Source organism: Cheilinus undulatus, linkage group 4, assembly GCF_018320785.1.
Source record: "Cheilinus undulatus linkage group 4, ASM1832078v1, whole genome shotgun sequence".
In the NCBI taxonomy this organism is placed as follows: domain Eukaryota; kingdom Metazoa; phylum Chordata; class Actinopteri; order Labriformes; family Labridae; genus Cheilinus; species Cheilinus undulatus.
Genome location: NC_054868.1, coordinates 1595532 through 1611824, shown reverse-complemented (window position 1 = coordinate 1611824; position 16293 = coordinate 1595532). Strand labels below are relative to the sequence as shown.

At 40.9% G+C, this 16293-nt stretch overlaps 2 protein-coding genes across 2 annotated transcripts; both read right to left on the bottom strand.

Moving 5' to 3' along the window:
* Positions 1–133: 133 nt before the first annotated feature.
* On the bottom strand, positions 134–9806 carry kat14 (lysine acetyltransferase 14). Its single transcript, XM_041786282.1, has 10 exons — positions 9548–9806; positions 9067–9188; positions 8832–8953; positions 8547–8719; positions 7772–8206; positions 6925–7514; positions 6275–6408; positions 4827–5002; positions 4556–4746; positions 134–816 (listed from the first exon to the last, which is right to left on the bottom strand). The coding sequence occupies exons 1-10, from the start codon at positions 9804–9806 to the stop codon at positions 643–645; spliced, it is 2376 nt and encodes a 791-aa protein (XP_041642216.1). The 3' UTR covers positions 134–642.
* Positions 9807–10144: 338 nt separating this feature from the next.
* On the bottom strand, positions 10145–15080 carry LOC121509066 (protein PET117 homolog, mitochondrial). Its single transcript, XM_041786283.1, has 2 exons — positions 14906–15080; positions 10145–10294 (listed from the first exon to the last, which is right to left on the bottom strand). The coding sequence occupies exons 1-2, from the start codon at positions 14999–15001 to the stop codon at positions 10145–10147; spliced, it is 246 nt and encodes an 81-aa protein (XP_041642217.1). The 5' UTR covers positions 15002–15080.
* Positions 15081–16293: the final 1213 nt, after the last annotated feature.

Below are 16293 nucleotides of genomic sequence, written 5' to 3'. Positions count from 1 at the left end.
CGCTAATGAAATTCCACTCACTTCTTTCTCTGCCTGTAGGGGGCGACAACAACCCATCTGCTGTCTAAACTTAGAGCTCCCCCTGCTGGACAGAGACTGTTAATAAATGTAGAGGCAGGTTTCTAGATGTGGATCAGTGTCCAGCCATCACTTTTGGATGCTTTTATTTTGAAACATACAGAGGAAACAGAGGAAAGAAAAACTGATGTACAGAAAAACAAAGAAATGTGACATCAGACAGACATGAAAATTTTCTTATTCTGTCAATCTCTCTCAAAAGTCCCGTGATAACAGACAAACAGTAAATGTTATTCTGTTCATTTGTCATCCCTGTCTGACAAAGACCGGCTACACACAAGAGGATTTCTGAGTCTTGATCGTCCCCCCTACAACTGAGACTGAAGGAGGAGTTTAGATTCACTTTCAGAAGATTTCAGAGTGAATCTGCTCACACTCCTGGTCTGAAGGTTTTAGGATCTTTGGTCCAGTCTGGCCGACTCGTCTCATGTCTGTGATCAGAGGATTCTAACCTTTAACCCGTCTGGTGTGTAGCCAGCCTAAGAGGAGAGTCATGGGTGAACTCTGATGATCGTTGTTCCTCAGCACCGTCTGATCTCTGGCGCGTCCTGCAGCAGAACTCTGTCAGCGCCGCAGTCGCAGGAAGAAGGCATGTCTGCACTCGGTGCTTTCCACAGGATAATATTTATCGTAAAAGTCCAGGATGTACTCCTCTGCTTTGAAGCCAAACTTCTGGTAGAGCAGCATGGCGGGGTTACTGGCCGACACGTGCAGCGTCACGTCTTTCCCCATACACGTCTGAAACACCAGGAGAGGGACGCCACGTCAGAACTTAGAGCTGAAATCCTGTCATAGCTGTACGTACAGGTGATCATCTTTAAAGACGACCTTTGAGAGCTCTGGCAGGGCAAAATCAATTCATCTGATTTTAATCTGAGAAATCTGACTGTAATCTCAGAAATCTGACTTTAATCTGAGAATTTTGACTTTAATCTGAGAATTCTGACTTTAATCTGAGAAATCTGACTGTAATCTCAGAAATCTGACTTTAATCTGAGAATTCTGACTTTAATCTGAGAAATCTGACTTAAATCTGTGAATTCTGACTTTAATCTGAGAAATCTGACTTTAATCTGAGAATTCCGACTTTAATCTGAGAATTCTGACTTTAATCTGAGAAATCTGACTGTAATCTGAGAAATCTGACTTTAATCTGAGAATTCTGACTTTAATCTGAGAATTCTGACTTTAATCTGAGAAATCTGACTGTAATCTCAGAATTCTGACTTTAATCTGAGAATTCTGACTTTAATCTGAGAATTCTGACTTTAATCTGAGAAATCTGACTGTAATCTCAGAAATCTGACTTTAATCTGAGAATTCTGACTTTAATCTGAGAATTCTGACTTTAATCTGAGAAATCTGACTGTAATCTCAGAATTCTGACTTTAATCTGAGAATTCTGACTTTAATCTGAGAATTCTGACTTTAATCTGAGAATTCTGACTTTAATCTGAGAAATCTGACTGTAATCTGAGAATTCTGACTTTAATCTGAGAATTCTGACTTTAATCTGAAAAATCTGACTTTAATCTGTGAATTCTGACTTTAATCTGAGAATTCTGACTTAAATCTGAGAAATCTGACTGTAATCTCAGAAATCTGACTTTAATCTGAGAATTCTGACTTTAATCTGAAAAATCTGACTTTAATCTGAGAATTCTGACTTTAATCTGAGAATTCTGACTTTAATCTGTGAATTCTGACTTTAAACTGAGAATTCTGACTTTAATCTGAGAAATCTGACTGTAATCTCAGAAATCTGACTTTAATCTGAGAATTCTGACTTTAATCTGAGAAATCTGACTTAAATCTGTAAATTCTGACTTTAATCTGAGAATTCTGACTTTAATCTGAGAATTTTGATTTTAATTTGAGATTTTTCTCTTTGATCTGAGAATTCTGACTTTAATCTAAGAATTCTGACTTTAAATCTAAGAATTCTGACTTTAAATCTAAGAAATCTGACTTTAATCTGAGAATTCTAACTTTAATCTGAAAATTCTGACTTTAATCTGAGAATCCTGACTTTAATCTGAGAATTGAATTTTATCCGAGAATTCTGACTTTAATCTGAGAATTCTGACTTAAATCTGAGAAATCTGACTGTAATCTCAGAAATCTGACTTTAATCTGAGAATTCTGACTTTAATCTGAAAAATCTGACTTTAATCTGAGAATTCTGACTTTAATCTGAGAATTCTGACTTTAATCTGTGAATTCTGACTTTAAACTGAGAATTCTGACTTTAATCTGAGAAATCTGACTGTAATCTCAGAAATCTGACTTTAATCTGAGAATTCTGACTTTAATCTGAGAAATCTGACTTAAATCTGTAAATTCTGACTTTAATCTGAGAATTCTGACTTTAATCTGAGAATTTTGATTTTAATTTGAGATTTTTCTTTGATCTGAGAATTCTGACTTTAATCTAAGAATTCTGACTTTAAATCTAAGAATTCTGACTTTAAATCTAAGAAATCTGACTTTAATCTGAGAATTCTAACTTTAATCTGAAAATTCTGACTTTAATCTGAGAATCCTGACTTTAATCTGAGAATTGAATTTTATCCGAGAATTCTGACTTTAATCTGAGAATTCTGACTTAAATCTGAGAAATCTGACTGTAATCTCAGAAATCTGACTTTAATCTGAGAATTCTGACTTTAATCTGAAAAATCTGACTTTAATCTGAGAATTCTGACTTTAATCTGAGAATTCTGACTTTAATCTGTGAATTCTGACTTTAAACTGAGAATTCTGACTTTAATCTGAGAAATCTGACTGTAATCTCAGAAATCTGACTTTAATCTGAGAATTCTGACTTTAATCTGAGAAATCTGACTTAAATCTGTAAATTCTGACTTTAATCTGAGAATTCTGACTTTAATCTGAGAATTTTGATTTTAATTTGAGATTTTTCTCTTTGATCTGAGAATTCTGACTTTAATCTAAGAATTCTGACTTTAAATCTAAGAATTCTGACTTTAAATCTAAGAAATCTGACTTTAATCTGAGAATTCTGACTTTAATCTGAGAAATCTGACTGTAATCTGAGAATTCTGACTTTAATCTGAGAATTCTGACTTTAATCTGAAAAATCTGACTTTAATCTGTGAATTCTGACTTTAATCTGAGAATTCTGACTTAAATCTGAGAAATCTGACTGTAATCTCAGAAATCTGACTTTAATCTGAGAATTCTGACTTTAATCTGAAAAATCTGACTTTAATCTGAGAATTCTGACTTTAATCTGAGAATTCTGACTTTAATCTGTGAATTCTGACTTTAAACTGAGAATTTTGACTTTAATCTGAGAAATCTGACTGTAATCTCAGAAATCTGACTTTAATCTGAGAATTCTGACTTTAATCTGAGAAATCTGACTTAAATCTGTAAATTCTGACTTTAATCTGAGAATTCTGACTTTAATCTGAGAATTTTGATTTTAATTTGAGATTTTTCTCTTTGATCTGAGAATTCTGACTTTAATCTAAGAATTCTGACTTTAAATCTAAGAATTCTGACTTTAAATCTAAGAATTCTGACTTTAAATCTAAGAAATCTGACTTTAATCTGAGAATTCTAACTTTAATCTGAAAATTCTGACTTTAATCTGAGAATCCTGACTTTAATCTGAGAATTGAATTTTATCCGAGAATTCTGACTTTAATCTGAGAATTCTGACTTTATTCTGAGAATTGAATTTAATCCGAGAACTCTGACTTTTATTTGAGAATTCTGACTTAATCTGAGAATTCTGACTTTAATCTGAGAATTCTGACTTTATTCTGAGAATTGAATTTAATCCGAGAACTCTGACTTTTATTTGAGAATTCTGACTTAATCTGAGAAATCCTGTAAAATCCTGCCAACAGCTGGTACCAGCAGGGTCTAACTATGATATAATGGGTCTGCCAGCAGGAATTGCTCAAAAATATCCAGATTTATCTATAAACATCTCTTAGTACCTTCTTTTTATCTTTCTTATTCCTTTGATTACTTGTTTGAAGCATTTTGATTGCACTGTTGCTTAAATGAGCTATTAAAATTCAACCTCAGTTCCAAAAAAGTTGGGACACAGCGTAAAATGTAAATAAACAGAAGTCAATGATTGTCAGATCTCATACACCCATATTTGAGTCACAATAGAACAGAAACAACAGCTCAGATGTTGAAAGCCTTGGAAGTTTAACTCCTTTGATTGATTTTTTTATTATGGTGTCATATCAGGTCCAAAGAGACTCTGCCAGTCGCTGTTCTGCATGTAGAACTGTCGGCTGAGGTATAACGATGGTTCTCCTCTCAGTAAATTTATGCACAGCGTACGTTTTCTTAATGTTCACACTGATTAACCCTTTCACTGCTATCACTAGTTCTTCATAAATCAAAGCCATACATTTATGCATTCTCTCAGTGAGTGCCCACTCTGCTTTAACCTGGTCCGCAGCGGTGGCATCACTTCCTTTGGGCTCACCTGGATCAGGTGGTAGATCATGAAGGTCCCGATGCCAGCTCTCCTCCATTCGGGGTGAACCAGCAGGTAGGAGATGTACGCCTCGTTGTACTTCACATCGGGCACCATGAAACCGAAACCAATCACCACTTTCTTATAGAGCGCCACCACGCTGAAGTCCGGGTACTGCAGGCACTCGGACAGGTCCACGCCTGCAGGGGGGTGGGGTTACATTACTGTACAGAGATACAGTGATGACAGGAGGATCGTTGGTGAGCAGGTTCTGACATACCTGGCCAGAAGCTGTCGTGACACATGGCGTTGACCGAGGGGATGTGGTTAGGGCGGACGTAGCAGTAGTCGATAGGGGCGTTGGCTTCAGGGAGCCAATCAGGATCATTCCTCTGGGCATGAGCTCTGATCTCTGATAACAACCTCATCTTCACCGGACGGCTCTCATAATCCCTCCTGAACAAAGACGGGGAATTTTATTGTTCCTGCTATTTAAAGTTTCATTTCTCTCCTGCTGACAACAAAGCATTTCCTGATATGGGTTTTCAAAATAAAAGCACTCAAACAAAACAACAACAACAGACTTAACAGAACTTCACAGAAGTACTATCACTGATTTAACTGAGCTTTGGAGCAGGGGTGAGTTTGAACTCAAGGCCTGGGGGCCAAATCCAGCCCATGGTACAGTTACACCCGGCCCACTAGATCATATCATATCAAATGTAAACTTAACCTTGATGATATAAAATATCCTTAAGTCATAAATATGTGAAAAATAAAGAGTAAAAATAATTGGATTAAAAAAAAATATGGGAAAAGAAATTAATTTGTGTTTTCATTTCATATTTTCAATTTTGCATTGCCCAATTGTGACTCCAGTCTATTATTTGTTTTTGTTTTTTTTATAACATATTTTAGCCCTTTTACATTTATTATTTGACTTTTTATCTCATATTTTGGCCCTTTCAATTTATAATTTTGATGTTTTATCTCATATTTTGACCTTTTAGGTGCACCATTTTAAATTCTAAGTGAAGTTAATGTTCAAAAACATGATTGTGACCTTCTTTTTTTTTTTTTACCTTTTGAATGCGTTATTTTAACATTAATTGTGTTTTGACCTTTTGAAATAATAAGTTTGACTTTTTATCTCAGATTTTTGAGCCTTTCAACTTATCATTTTGACTTTTTAAATCTCAAGTCATTTATCATCAGTGCTAGTTTTTTCTCCATCATTTATTACTGGTGAAAATTAGGTTAACAGTTTGGTTAAATGTGGACCCTGTTAGGCCCTCAGGTTAGACCTTAATGCAGAATCCGGCCCCTGCTGTGATTGAGTTTGACACCCCTGCTTTAGAGAAATACCTGTGAGTGTATGGAGCTGCAGTGTTTACAGTTGCTTTACTTTAAAGCCACAGCCTGGATCTTTGACTATCATGGACTTAAAACAAGAGAGTCAAGAGTTAAATCTCATAGTATCATTACTGTTACCAGTAAAATTTCTGCCATGTTATGGACTATTGCAACACTGAATCACTGGTTTAAATGCATGTGTTTTACTGCACTCGTGATGCCAAAACGGTGCAGCTGTTGGTGTAACAGAGTCAGATGTAACAGTATTTTACCCAGAAATCTGTGCACATTTGGAGACATTTACATTAAGAAACGCCTCAGATCCACCATGTGTAGGCGTATCCAGACCACATCGGCATTTTAGGACCTGGTTACCTGATGTACGGTTTGAGGATACGGGAAGTGTACGGACTCTTGATGGTCTGCTCCAAACTTCCTTCTGCTCCCATCAGACGATTCCAGAAGGACACCGACTGCTGCTGAAGGCCTCTTCTGATGGAGAAGTTTGTCTGCACGATCACACACTTACATTACTGTCTCCACCCTCGACACAATAAAAACACTGAAACACTCAAATCTGTGATAATAGCAGCTATACCAAACACTCTACTAGAGAAGTTTAATGTGCTTTCAATGCTGCTGTAGTTCAGACCAGACCAGAATAATCTATCAGACTCCACCGCCGCCTCAGGGGCTTTTATTTTGAAATCTGCATCCTACATCCTGGTCAATTAACTGAGTTTTAATTCCAGCTATGATTTTAGCCTGCATGATCAACAAAACAAGATAATCAAGATTAAACAGACATTTAGGCTCATGCTGCATTTCTGAGAGAGCAGAGGACGACAGAAAGCTAGCGCCAACATGTGGACGAGGCCTCAAAGGGTCACCGATGAGTGTCAGGCTACATATGTCTTTGCTTAATGTCAAACCTCTTTTTACAAGTGATATACAAATAACAATACATTATTATCATCGTTATTATCTCCGCTATTATGATTAGTATAACTGTGTGTTCATGTTACCTGGAAACGGTCAAGGATTCTGGTCTCCTGGCTGCTGGTGCAGTATTTCCCCATCAGTCCCCCTCTCGCCAGCATCCCCGCCTCCTGGGCACCGTAGATCCCGCCCACCAGGCTTAGGGTGGCGCTGACGGCTCGGTCGATGTCCAGCAGGGGGAGCCCTCTCTGTCTCTTGGCCTGGCGCACCAGCAGCTTCCTGTGGAGGCGTTTAGCCTGCGGAGTGACGGCGAGGGCGAGTGGGCAGGCGTCCAGCCGGCGCAGCAGCATCCTCTCCTCATACAGACTGAGCAGGGTGCAGCGAGGCGTCTGAGAGGCTCCGCCCACTCCATTTGGTTTCTCAGGATGGGGGATTCTTCGTCTCTCTGCGGCGCCGGTGCAGCCGGCCGTAGAAAGAGACGGAGCACCGGCTCGCCCCACCGGCTCCTCAAAGTCGTCCTCTCGCTCACGCCCGTCATCGTCCTCGCTCTCCGCTTCGCACTTGATGTGGGGAGGAGCTGGGCGGAGCTTTTTACGGGCGGCAAGGTTGGCAGATGGAGGAGGGAGGTACTCCATCCCCGGGTCGATCATTCCCTCAGTCTCCATCTCCTCATCGTCTACAGGTCAAACAACACGGTTAAAAATAAATAAAATCACCAAGGTGACATCACTGGTCAGATCATATGGAGTCATTATGGTTACAAAACTCAAAAGTGCACATTTTAATGTTTTAGGAAGAAGACTTTGGACTCAGATTTGTCTTCAGTCTTCCTTTAAAACCTGTATTTGTGCTCTAAACTGCCTCCTTGTCTTGAGATGTTCTCCTTCTGTGCTCTACATGATTCTACTCTGAGAGCTCCTTGTCGTGTCTCACCATGGAACAACGCCTGCGGCGGCATGGCATCGGGGATGAGGTCGGCCTCTGACAGCAGGCTGGGTGTGGCCGAGTGAGAGGCTGGTGTTCCAGGGGCTGAGAAGTCTGGAGAAGGTGATGGAGACGGGCTGGTGAGCGGCGTGCGGTCTGATGAGCTGAGGGAGGAGAAATCGATGACCTCCCCTTTCTCCAGGACGAGGTCAGGGCGGCGTCCCGTGCTCCCGCCACGGGCCCCGCCCAGTTTCACAGGCGTAGAGGAGGTGCTGCGGTCAGTGTATCCTCCCACCGCCTCCTTCTGAGCACGGCGGATGTCTTTAGCCTCCTGAGTGCGAGAACGTTTCTCTTTCAGCTGCATGGCGTTCTCCACAGGGTTTCTCGCTCCACGCTTCCTCAGACCCTCCACGGTGATGATCGGGTCCACTGATGGTTTGGACACTGCAGGAAGAAGGAAACATCAGCTCAGCGTCTACACAGCATTCCAAATTATTATGCAAATTGGATTTCAGTGCAATGAACATTCAGTTTTTTGTTTGGTGGTTGGTGGATGGCCACCATGTCCCAACAAGGCTGTGGTGGCAGCAGGGGGGGGGGGGAATCATGTTTTGGGCTGGAATCATGAGGAGAGAGCTGGTAGGCCCCTTTAGGGTCCCTGAAGGTGTGAAAACGACCTCGGCAATGTATATAGAGTTTCTGACTGACCACTTTCTTCCATGGTACAAAAAGAAGAACAGTGCCTTCTGTAGCAAAATTACCTTAAAAATTACTCACTGCTTACCTTTAGCCTTGGTAGTGGATTTGTCCACTTCAGGTCTGAGGGTTGGCGGTCTGTTCTGGACGAGCTTCCACCAGCCAGGCTCGCCAAACTCCTGAGCGCCAGAGCGGAAGAAGGTGGGACTGCCGACAGAGAGACAGCCGGCCACCGTGCTCCACCACGTTGACGTCTTCTTCCTGAATGCAGAGAAAAGTCAGGAACGATGAAAGCATGTCAGAAACATCGATATTCTGATGATGAAAAACGTCTGACTACGATATTTAGGACACTAATCGTCGTAAGACCGACCTGGTTCCCAGCAGGAAGTTCCAGTGTCGTCCAATAAAAGCACAGATGTCTTCTTTCCACCTGAAGTAACCTTGACGACCGGTCCCCTCCAACGACAGGTTGTACATGGCTAACATCACCACCTGGAGACAGGTAACAAACACCTCTATATGAGCTCTAACAGATGAATCAGTCTAACAAGAACCTGTTCCTCACTGGCCTTTGACTATATTAGAGCGGCTATTTTATTTGTTACCTGCTGCCAGGTGAGTCTCATCCTCTCGAAGCTCTCCTTGCCGTCCTCAGAGCAGTCACTGCAGGTGAATTTGAAGAAGTTGTCTCCTTTCAGGTAGCTTGGCTGCTCCCCGCGGAGCTGAGCTGATCATGGAGAAAAAGGGGAGTTTCTCCACGTTAATGCCAAACCAGGCTTTTATTTTGAAATGTCACAATCCGGAAGTATAACTGAACTGTGTTTATTTTGTTTATTCTACCTTTATGGACATAAATATCTGTCTAAATGTCTGTAATTTTTCTGTTTTGGCTGGGAGATGTGTGCCTCTCAGTAAAAGTAGGTGAGTTTTTTATTCTCTAGTGTCTCTTGGTATCTAAATGCACAAAGGCAGCATTAATGCAAACAGGGCCACTGTTTGAACGCTTTCAGAGTAAAACAATTCCCCCAGAAAGGTTTCATTCATTTATCTAATGTTGAAACAGAGCTGTGTGATTGGCTGTCTCACCTGCAGGCACCCACTTGTGGCAGCGGTCACAGTAGAAGCTCATGTCCTCGCAGACCCAGCCTCCTTCTGCGTCCTCGCCGACATCACTGGTCAGAGAGTCCCCGCTCTGGTCATGTGACAGATCGACCGAGCCCTGATCTTCCGACTCCACAATCAGCAGGGTCTCTCCCTCCACCTCGCCCTCCTCCAGACCCTCCGAGGCCGACGTGCACGCCGCCTCATCCTCTCCTCCTCCTAGAGGCTCGCTGCTACTGTCCATCACCACGCTTCACAGACACACCTGCACAGGTGGGTGTCATGAAACAGTCACTGGCACTGTTTCCATACAAAACAATGTCTAAACTACAAATCATGAATGTAACTTTTTTAATCTTAATAAGGTTGTTGTATGAACACTGCCATTGTTTTTGTTTAATTTAGAGAGCTCAGAAGTCTGTCTGCTATCTTGGTGACTAAAAACAATAAATAACTCGATGTTTGTACCCACAATTCTTTGTTCTGATGCCCTGGTTTCAAACGGGTACCAATATTTTTATATCTACACTATGATCAAATAGAAGTTTAGAGTTCTAGTATTATGATCAGAGTCGACCTGGGTCAGTGGTCCCGTGGGCGGAGCTCGGCCTCTCTGCGTCGTCTCTCCTCCTCCAGCTGTTTGGTCAGAACCCTCTGCTCCTCCAGCAGACGGAGGTTCTCCTTCTTCCTCTCCAGACGCTCCAGATCTCTGAGGACACCGCCGTGGAGACGCTGGACATGGAAAACACAAAGAAACAGGTCAATATAACAACCAGAGACACTAAGAGGCTGTATAATGTTTGTTTGACAATGCTAAACCACATGGGACAACATTCCTCTCCAAATACGCCGTCATCTGGTCTCCTCTCTTCCAAGGGGATGCTACATAATGGTAAACATGGCCCTGTCCCAACTTTTTAGAGATGTGTTAATGCCATCAAATTTAAATTGAGCTAATATTTCATGAATTGGTAAAATGTCTCGGTTCCAACATCTGATGTTGTTATATGTTATGTTCTATTACCAATCCAAAATGGTTTATGACAGGGGTCATCAAGTATATTTGCACATGGACCAAATTTGGGCCCAATCCCAATTCTCCCCTTAACCCTCGATCTTACCCTCAAGCTCAACTCTCAGTCTTAACTCGCCCCTCTAAACCGAGTGTAAGGACCATCTCATGACTTAGAAATGGGACACCCCTTAATAGCAGTTATGATTTCAGACTGTAGAGGGCAGTAGCGTGCCAAAGAAGAAGAAGAAGGAGAACATGTTCAACCAAACAACATGTATAAACACCACAACCACAGACATGTTCAGCTGAAAGTCACCGTATAACACGGCCAATAGCTAACGCCAAACACAGCTGTAACTATGGTGGCCATTTCACAGCACCAGAAAGGAGGACAGCAGCCCTTAGAGAAGCAAGAATAATCAAAACAAAAAGGACTCTAGTGTATTCCCACTACTATACAGTGTTGACCATGATAGTGATGGGATCATGATACAGGGATTCTGAGATACTCTGGCCAAAGACCCTAAACAGACTCTGATATGAGGCCCCCCACAATCCCCCAAACATTCTCACTGAACAAAACTTTAAAGTATCTTAGAATAACTAAAGGATATATTACTACAATAATGACAAGGTCTTTGCAATTTAGCCTGAGTTAGTAGCATATCAAAGACACAGTTCTTGTTTGATAAATGATTATTGATTTTAATTATCATATTCCTTGTTGCAATAATAAGGATATTTATAATTTCCATCCATCTAAAAAAGTGGTCACTATGGGTTAATTATTTTCATCATAACATTAATACTGCTTTATTAGCTCTCTATTGGGGTCTTCTCCTCAAAATAATAAAAAAAAAATATATATATATATAAACCAGCTAATCTTGCCCCCTTACACCCCCTCACACACACCCTTGCACATCTCCCCTTCCCTCACACACACCCCTGCACATCTCCCCTTCCCTCACACACACCCCTGCTTATCTCCCCTTCCCTCACACACACCCCTGCTTATCTCCCCTTCCCTCACACACACCCCTGCACATCTCCCCTTCCCTCACACACACCCCTGCACATCTCCCCTTCCCACACACACACACCCCTGCACATCTCCCCTTCCCTCACACACACCCCTGCACATCTCCCCTTCCCTCACACACACACACCCCTGCACATCTCCCCTTCCCTCACACACACACCCCTGCACATCTCCCCTTCCCTCACACACAGCAGCTCATCTGTTTTGCTTCTTTCTCTTCCTCTCTATGTTTCTGCTTCAGTGTTATCATCTTTTGTTAAATCACCTTTGTCTTTATTTATTTTCACCTGTGATCTGATTTTTAAAACAGCTGATCTGTACGAGGAAGTTTGACAACGTCAATTAATTCCTGATCAGAACCAGCGCAGGAACTTCACAGAGTTTTATCATAAATTCACAAACTAAACAATGGTAGAAGCTGATGTTTGACAAGAGAGGTCGCAGAATAACGGGGGAATTTACTGGACAGACGTGATGAAAGTTTCTGTGCAGGAAGTATGAGGAGAGAGAGAGAGGGAGAGCGAGCGGACGCACGCACTTTCTTGATCACGGATAGCACTAATTTCCAAAAATATATAACTAATGTGTGGCGGCCAGGTAAAGTAAGAAATTCAGGACACCCTTGTAGGCTTGTCCGTGCACAGTAACCGGCTTGCGATCGTAAAAATAAAAGTAAATGTTACGCTACAAAAGGCAAATAATCCATAAAATATCATTAAACTAAGATATGGGAGTGGTTTTCATAATTTTTAGATCTCTATTAAAACAGAACTTTACATTTGTAGCTCGATTTCTTCTCTGCATTCGCCGCCATCTTTCTTTAAGCGATAACCCTCAAAACCAAGGGAGGTCCAAGAACAGCTCAAACCTGAGGGAGATAACGCCCTCAATCTCGCCCCTTAAGCTCAACTCCCGGGAGAACTGGGACAGCCCTCGCACTTCGCGGGATTGCGCATTTTGAAACTGAGGGTTAAGATTAAGGGTTAAGGGGAGAAATGGGATTCAGCCTAAGTCTTGACAGAGTCTCTGGGGGCCGGACTTCCAAATAGAGAAAAATTAAATCAATATTTAGTTCTGATTAACATTTTATTTTATTAGTATTTGTATTTTCTTTCAAATCACAGGAAATTTTTAGGCATTTCCAGCAAGATCTATCCCGATCTATAATGCTGTAGAGCAGTGGTTCTCAACCTTGAGGTCAGGACCCCCTTTGGGGTCGTGAGACACTGAGAGGGGGTCGCCAGTTGCCTCTAAAAAACTAAGAATATTTTTAAAATTACACTGTTGCCACTTTACACCAGTTTTGTCAAACTTTTTACCCCTTTTATCATTTTTTCCCACCAATTTTGACACATTTTTACCATTTAACACCTATTTTTGTAACTCTGTCCACCACTTTTTTCTGCCTATTTTTGCCACTTTTAAGTCAATTTTTGCCACTTAAGCTGGATGTTGTCTCTGTTGACCCATTATTGTGACTACTTACCCATTTTAACCACTTTTTACACTCAATTTTTCCCATTTTAACCCCAATTTACCATTTGATATACCCATTTTTGCTAGTTTAACCAATTTCTAGTTAACCCATTTTTGCCAAATTAATGCAATTTTAGCCACATTCTAACTCCTTTTTACCATTATTTATGTCCATTTTTGCCACTTTAACTCATGTGGACTTTTTTTTTTGCCATTTTTATCTAACTTTTGCCACTTCTACACCATTTCTCCTACTTTTAAAATCCAATTTCACCACCTTTTCCACCATTTTTTGCCATTATTAGCCCAGTGTAGCAATTTTAAAAACATTTTAAATATGAAATACAGATATCACAGCTTAACTTTATAATGGACCATGGTTTTGCTGACCTCCATGGGCCCCGGGTTTGGCTGGGCGCCAGAAAGCTCTGCCCTTATCCCCCTTTATGGACAGCCTTGTCTGCACATGACTATTCCAGATTGTGCATGGCTGTGTTCAGCCACTTTCAGGTCCAGTGGGGGTCCCCGGTCTCTGGCACCTTTATTTTGGGGGTCGCGGGCTGAAAAGGTTGAGAACCACCGCCATAGAGCACAAGGAGACAGGCATGCCCACAGAACTGGCTGGAAAGAATTGGCCCTCAACAATTATGATTAAGCACCAAAATGAAATCATGTTTCACACTTTTCACCACTTCACTGCTTCACTCTGCCATTTCTGCAACACTTTGTGCCACTTTTAACCCATTTTTTGCAACTTTTTGCCATTTTATCACTCTTTAACCCAATTGTTTGCCATTCTTTAACTGCTTTAAACCATTTTTCATGCCTGCTTGAGCCCTCCTTTCTCAGTTTTTGCCACTTATCGTCTATTTTTGCCACTCTTTAACCCCTTTTCACCACTTTATCTGGCCATGGTTGCCAGTTTTCACACACTGTTTTTTAAATATTTACTAATAATGGCTGACAGGTGAAGTAATTCTAAAAGCATCTGAATATTAATTGCTTTGGGTGGATTTATCAGCTGCCAACATTTAAAGCCAAAAGATACTCTTAAAACCACAACATTTTCTTTTCCTGCATTTCTGATATTTAATGATCTTCTAGGGACCAGACAGGAAGCTTTGGGGGGCCTGATTTGGCCCCCGGGCCGCCAGCTGATGATCAAATTAAGGGTTAATAATAATAATAATAATAATAACTTTATTTGTATAGCACCTCTAAAAACAGAGGTTTGCAAAGTGAAGCAGAAACACAAATAAAACAGAGCATCATCACAACACAAGCAAAGAACATAACAGGACAAAACCGCAACAGCAGCATCAGCCACATCATAGTCATCCTAGTGGCCCCATTACAGAGTCCGAAAACATGGGCTGTCAGGGTCGTCCATCCTGATCCAGTCCAGGTGTGAAAGTAGACCTGAACCCTAAGAGAACCTGGATGTTTCTGTACTTTAATGACATTTTAAGAATACTTCTGTTTAGACTGCTGAATAATTTCTGACATTAAAGTACCCCCCCACCCAGCTGACGGAAGCTTCTAGCACTTTTATTTTGAAAAACTTAGCGGAAGTTTATTCTAGCTGATGCTTCCTACAAACACAGCAGCTACATTTCTCACTTTTGTGTTTTATTTTATTACATTCATTCCATAAGCGGTCAGTCTGCCCGTTAAACGCTGGCTATGCTCCCATTCAACAGTCCGTTGACCCGCGGTGACCTCAGAGCTCCGTTCACCTCAACGACTCCTTAGCTAACTTTTAGCTCTGGTCTTAGGTCTGCTGCCGTCAGACCGGCTCGGCTCGGCTCACCTCTCTGTCCCAGGTCTGTTTGAGGTGCACACCTGCCACGGTGCTCAGAGTCAGAACCACAGAAACACCCAGAACCACCTTAGAGGCTGTAGACATCCCGTTATCGTTAGCCGCTCGTTAGCCAGCTGCTAACTGGCTGCTGCGCTGTTAGCTCCCATTCACACGCCGCTAAGGCTTCTTCTTCTACGGTTATAATCAAGGAGGGTGATGCGATCAGCGCCCTCTAGTGGACTTCAACGATGCAAGTTTAGAAAGACGCTTAAAAAATTCCAGTTTGTAACAGTATGATAGTAGATAAACTAAATTAACAAATAAATATGAAAATAATTCTTAAATGAAAAAATTGTAGAAAAAACCTCCCAGTTATTATTTGTAATGTTGAAAGATGGTTCATGAGTTTTAATGTGGTGTAGCATGGGATGATGTGTTGAACCACATTGTACCATTTTTTAATAAACATACAGTAGGAAGAAAAAAAAATCAACTCACAAAACAGCAGCATTAGAAATCTTAGTGGCCCAGAAAATTTTATATAAACAGAAGGGGATCAGGGACACTGATAAAAGAAGTTAGTTTGAGGTTTGACTTTTTTTTATTCTAAGAAAGAAAATTAGAGCCAAAATTGGACTTTGATCTCAGACTTCTGACTTTGTGATCTGAGAATTCTGATTTAAACTCATAATTCTGACTTTGACCTCAGAATTTTCACCTTTATTTCATATTTTCAACACCAGCAAACAAAAGAAGCCACCTGTGTAGAAGAAAAATCAGCGGTCCTAACCTTCGTGTGCATTTACAGTGCTTAACAAATGTATCAGACCACCACCCACAGTCAGGTTTCTGCCACAGCTGCCCTAAATTAACAGCATTGGTAATTACCAAAATCATTTCTGATGTTTCTTCAACGGTTAATACACCAATATGTAGAAGCTCTTTAACCCAAATTATATTTTTAATGCTAAAATAGAATTATTATTGTTATTCATGAATTTTCAAACTTACTGATTTACAAAAAAAACTGAATAAATAGTAAAGCACATTAATATTTCTGATGAATATGTCAGATTATAGTTATTTACTGTCATTCCTGAACAGAAAAATGAGTTTTAGTGCTTGAATGTTATGCTTGATTCATTTCTGACTTCTCAGAGAAGCCCAGTGAGCCGACTCAAATTTGGGTCAATTCAGTTTGAAATTCCTCATTCCTGTTCAAAATGGTAAAACGTGGAGAGCTGACTGAAAATGAAAGAGTCCGCATTAAAGCACTTCATGATGCTGGATGGTCTCTGAGACAAACAGGGAAAGACATAAAGTGTTCTCAGTGTGGTCAAGGATGCTTTGGAGTCAGCTGACCAGACTGGTACTTAGAAAACGCACCAATGAAGAGG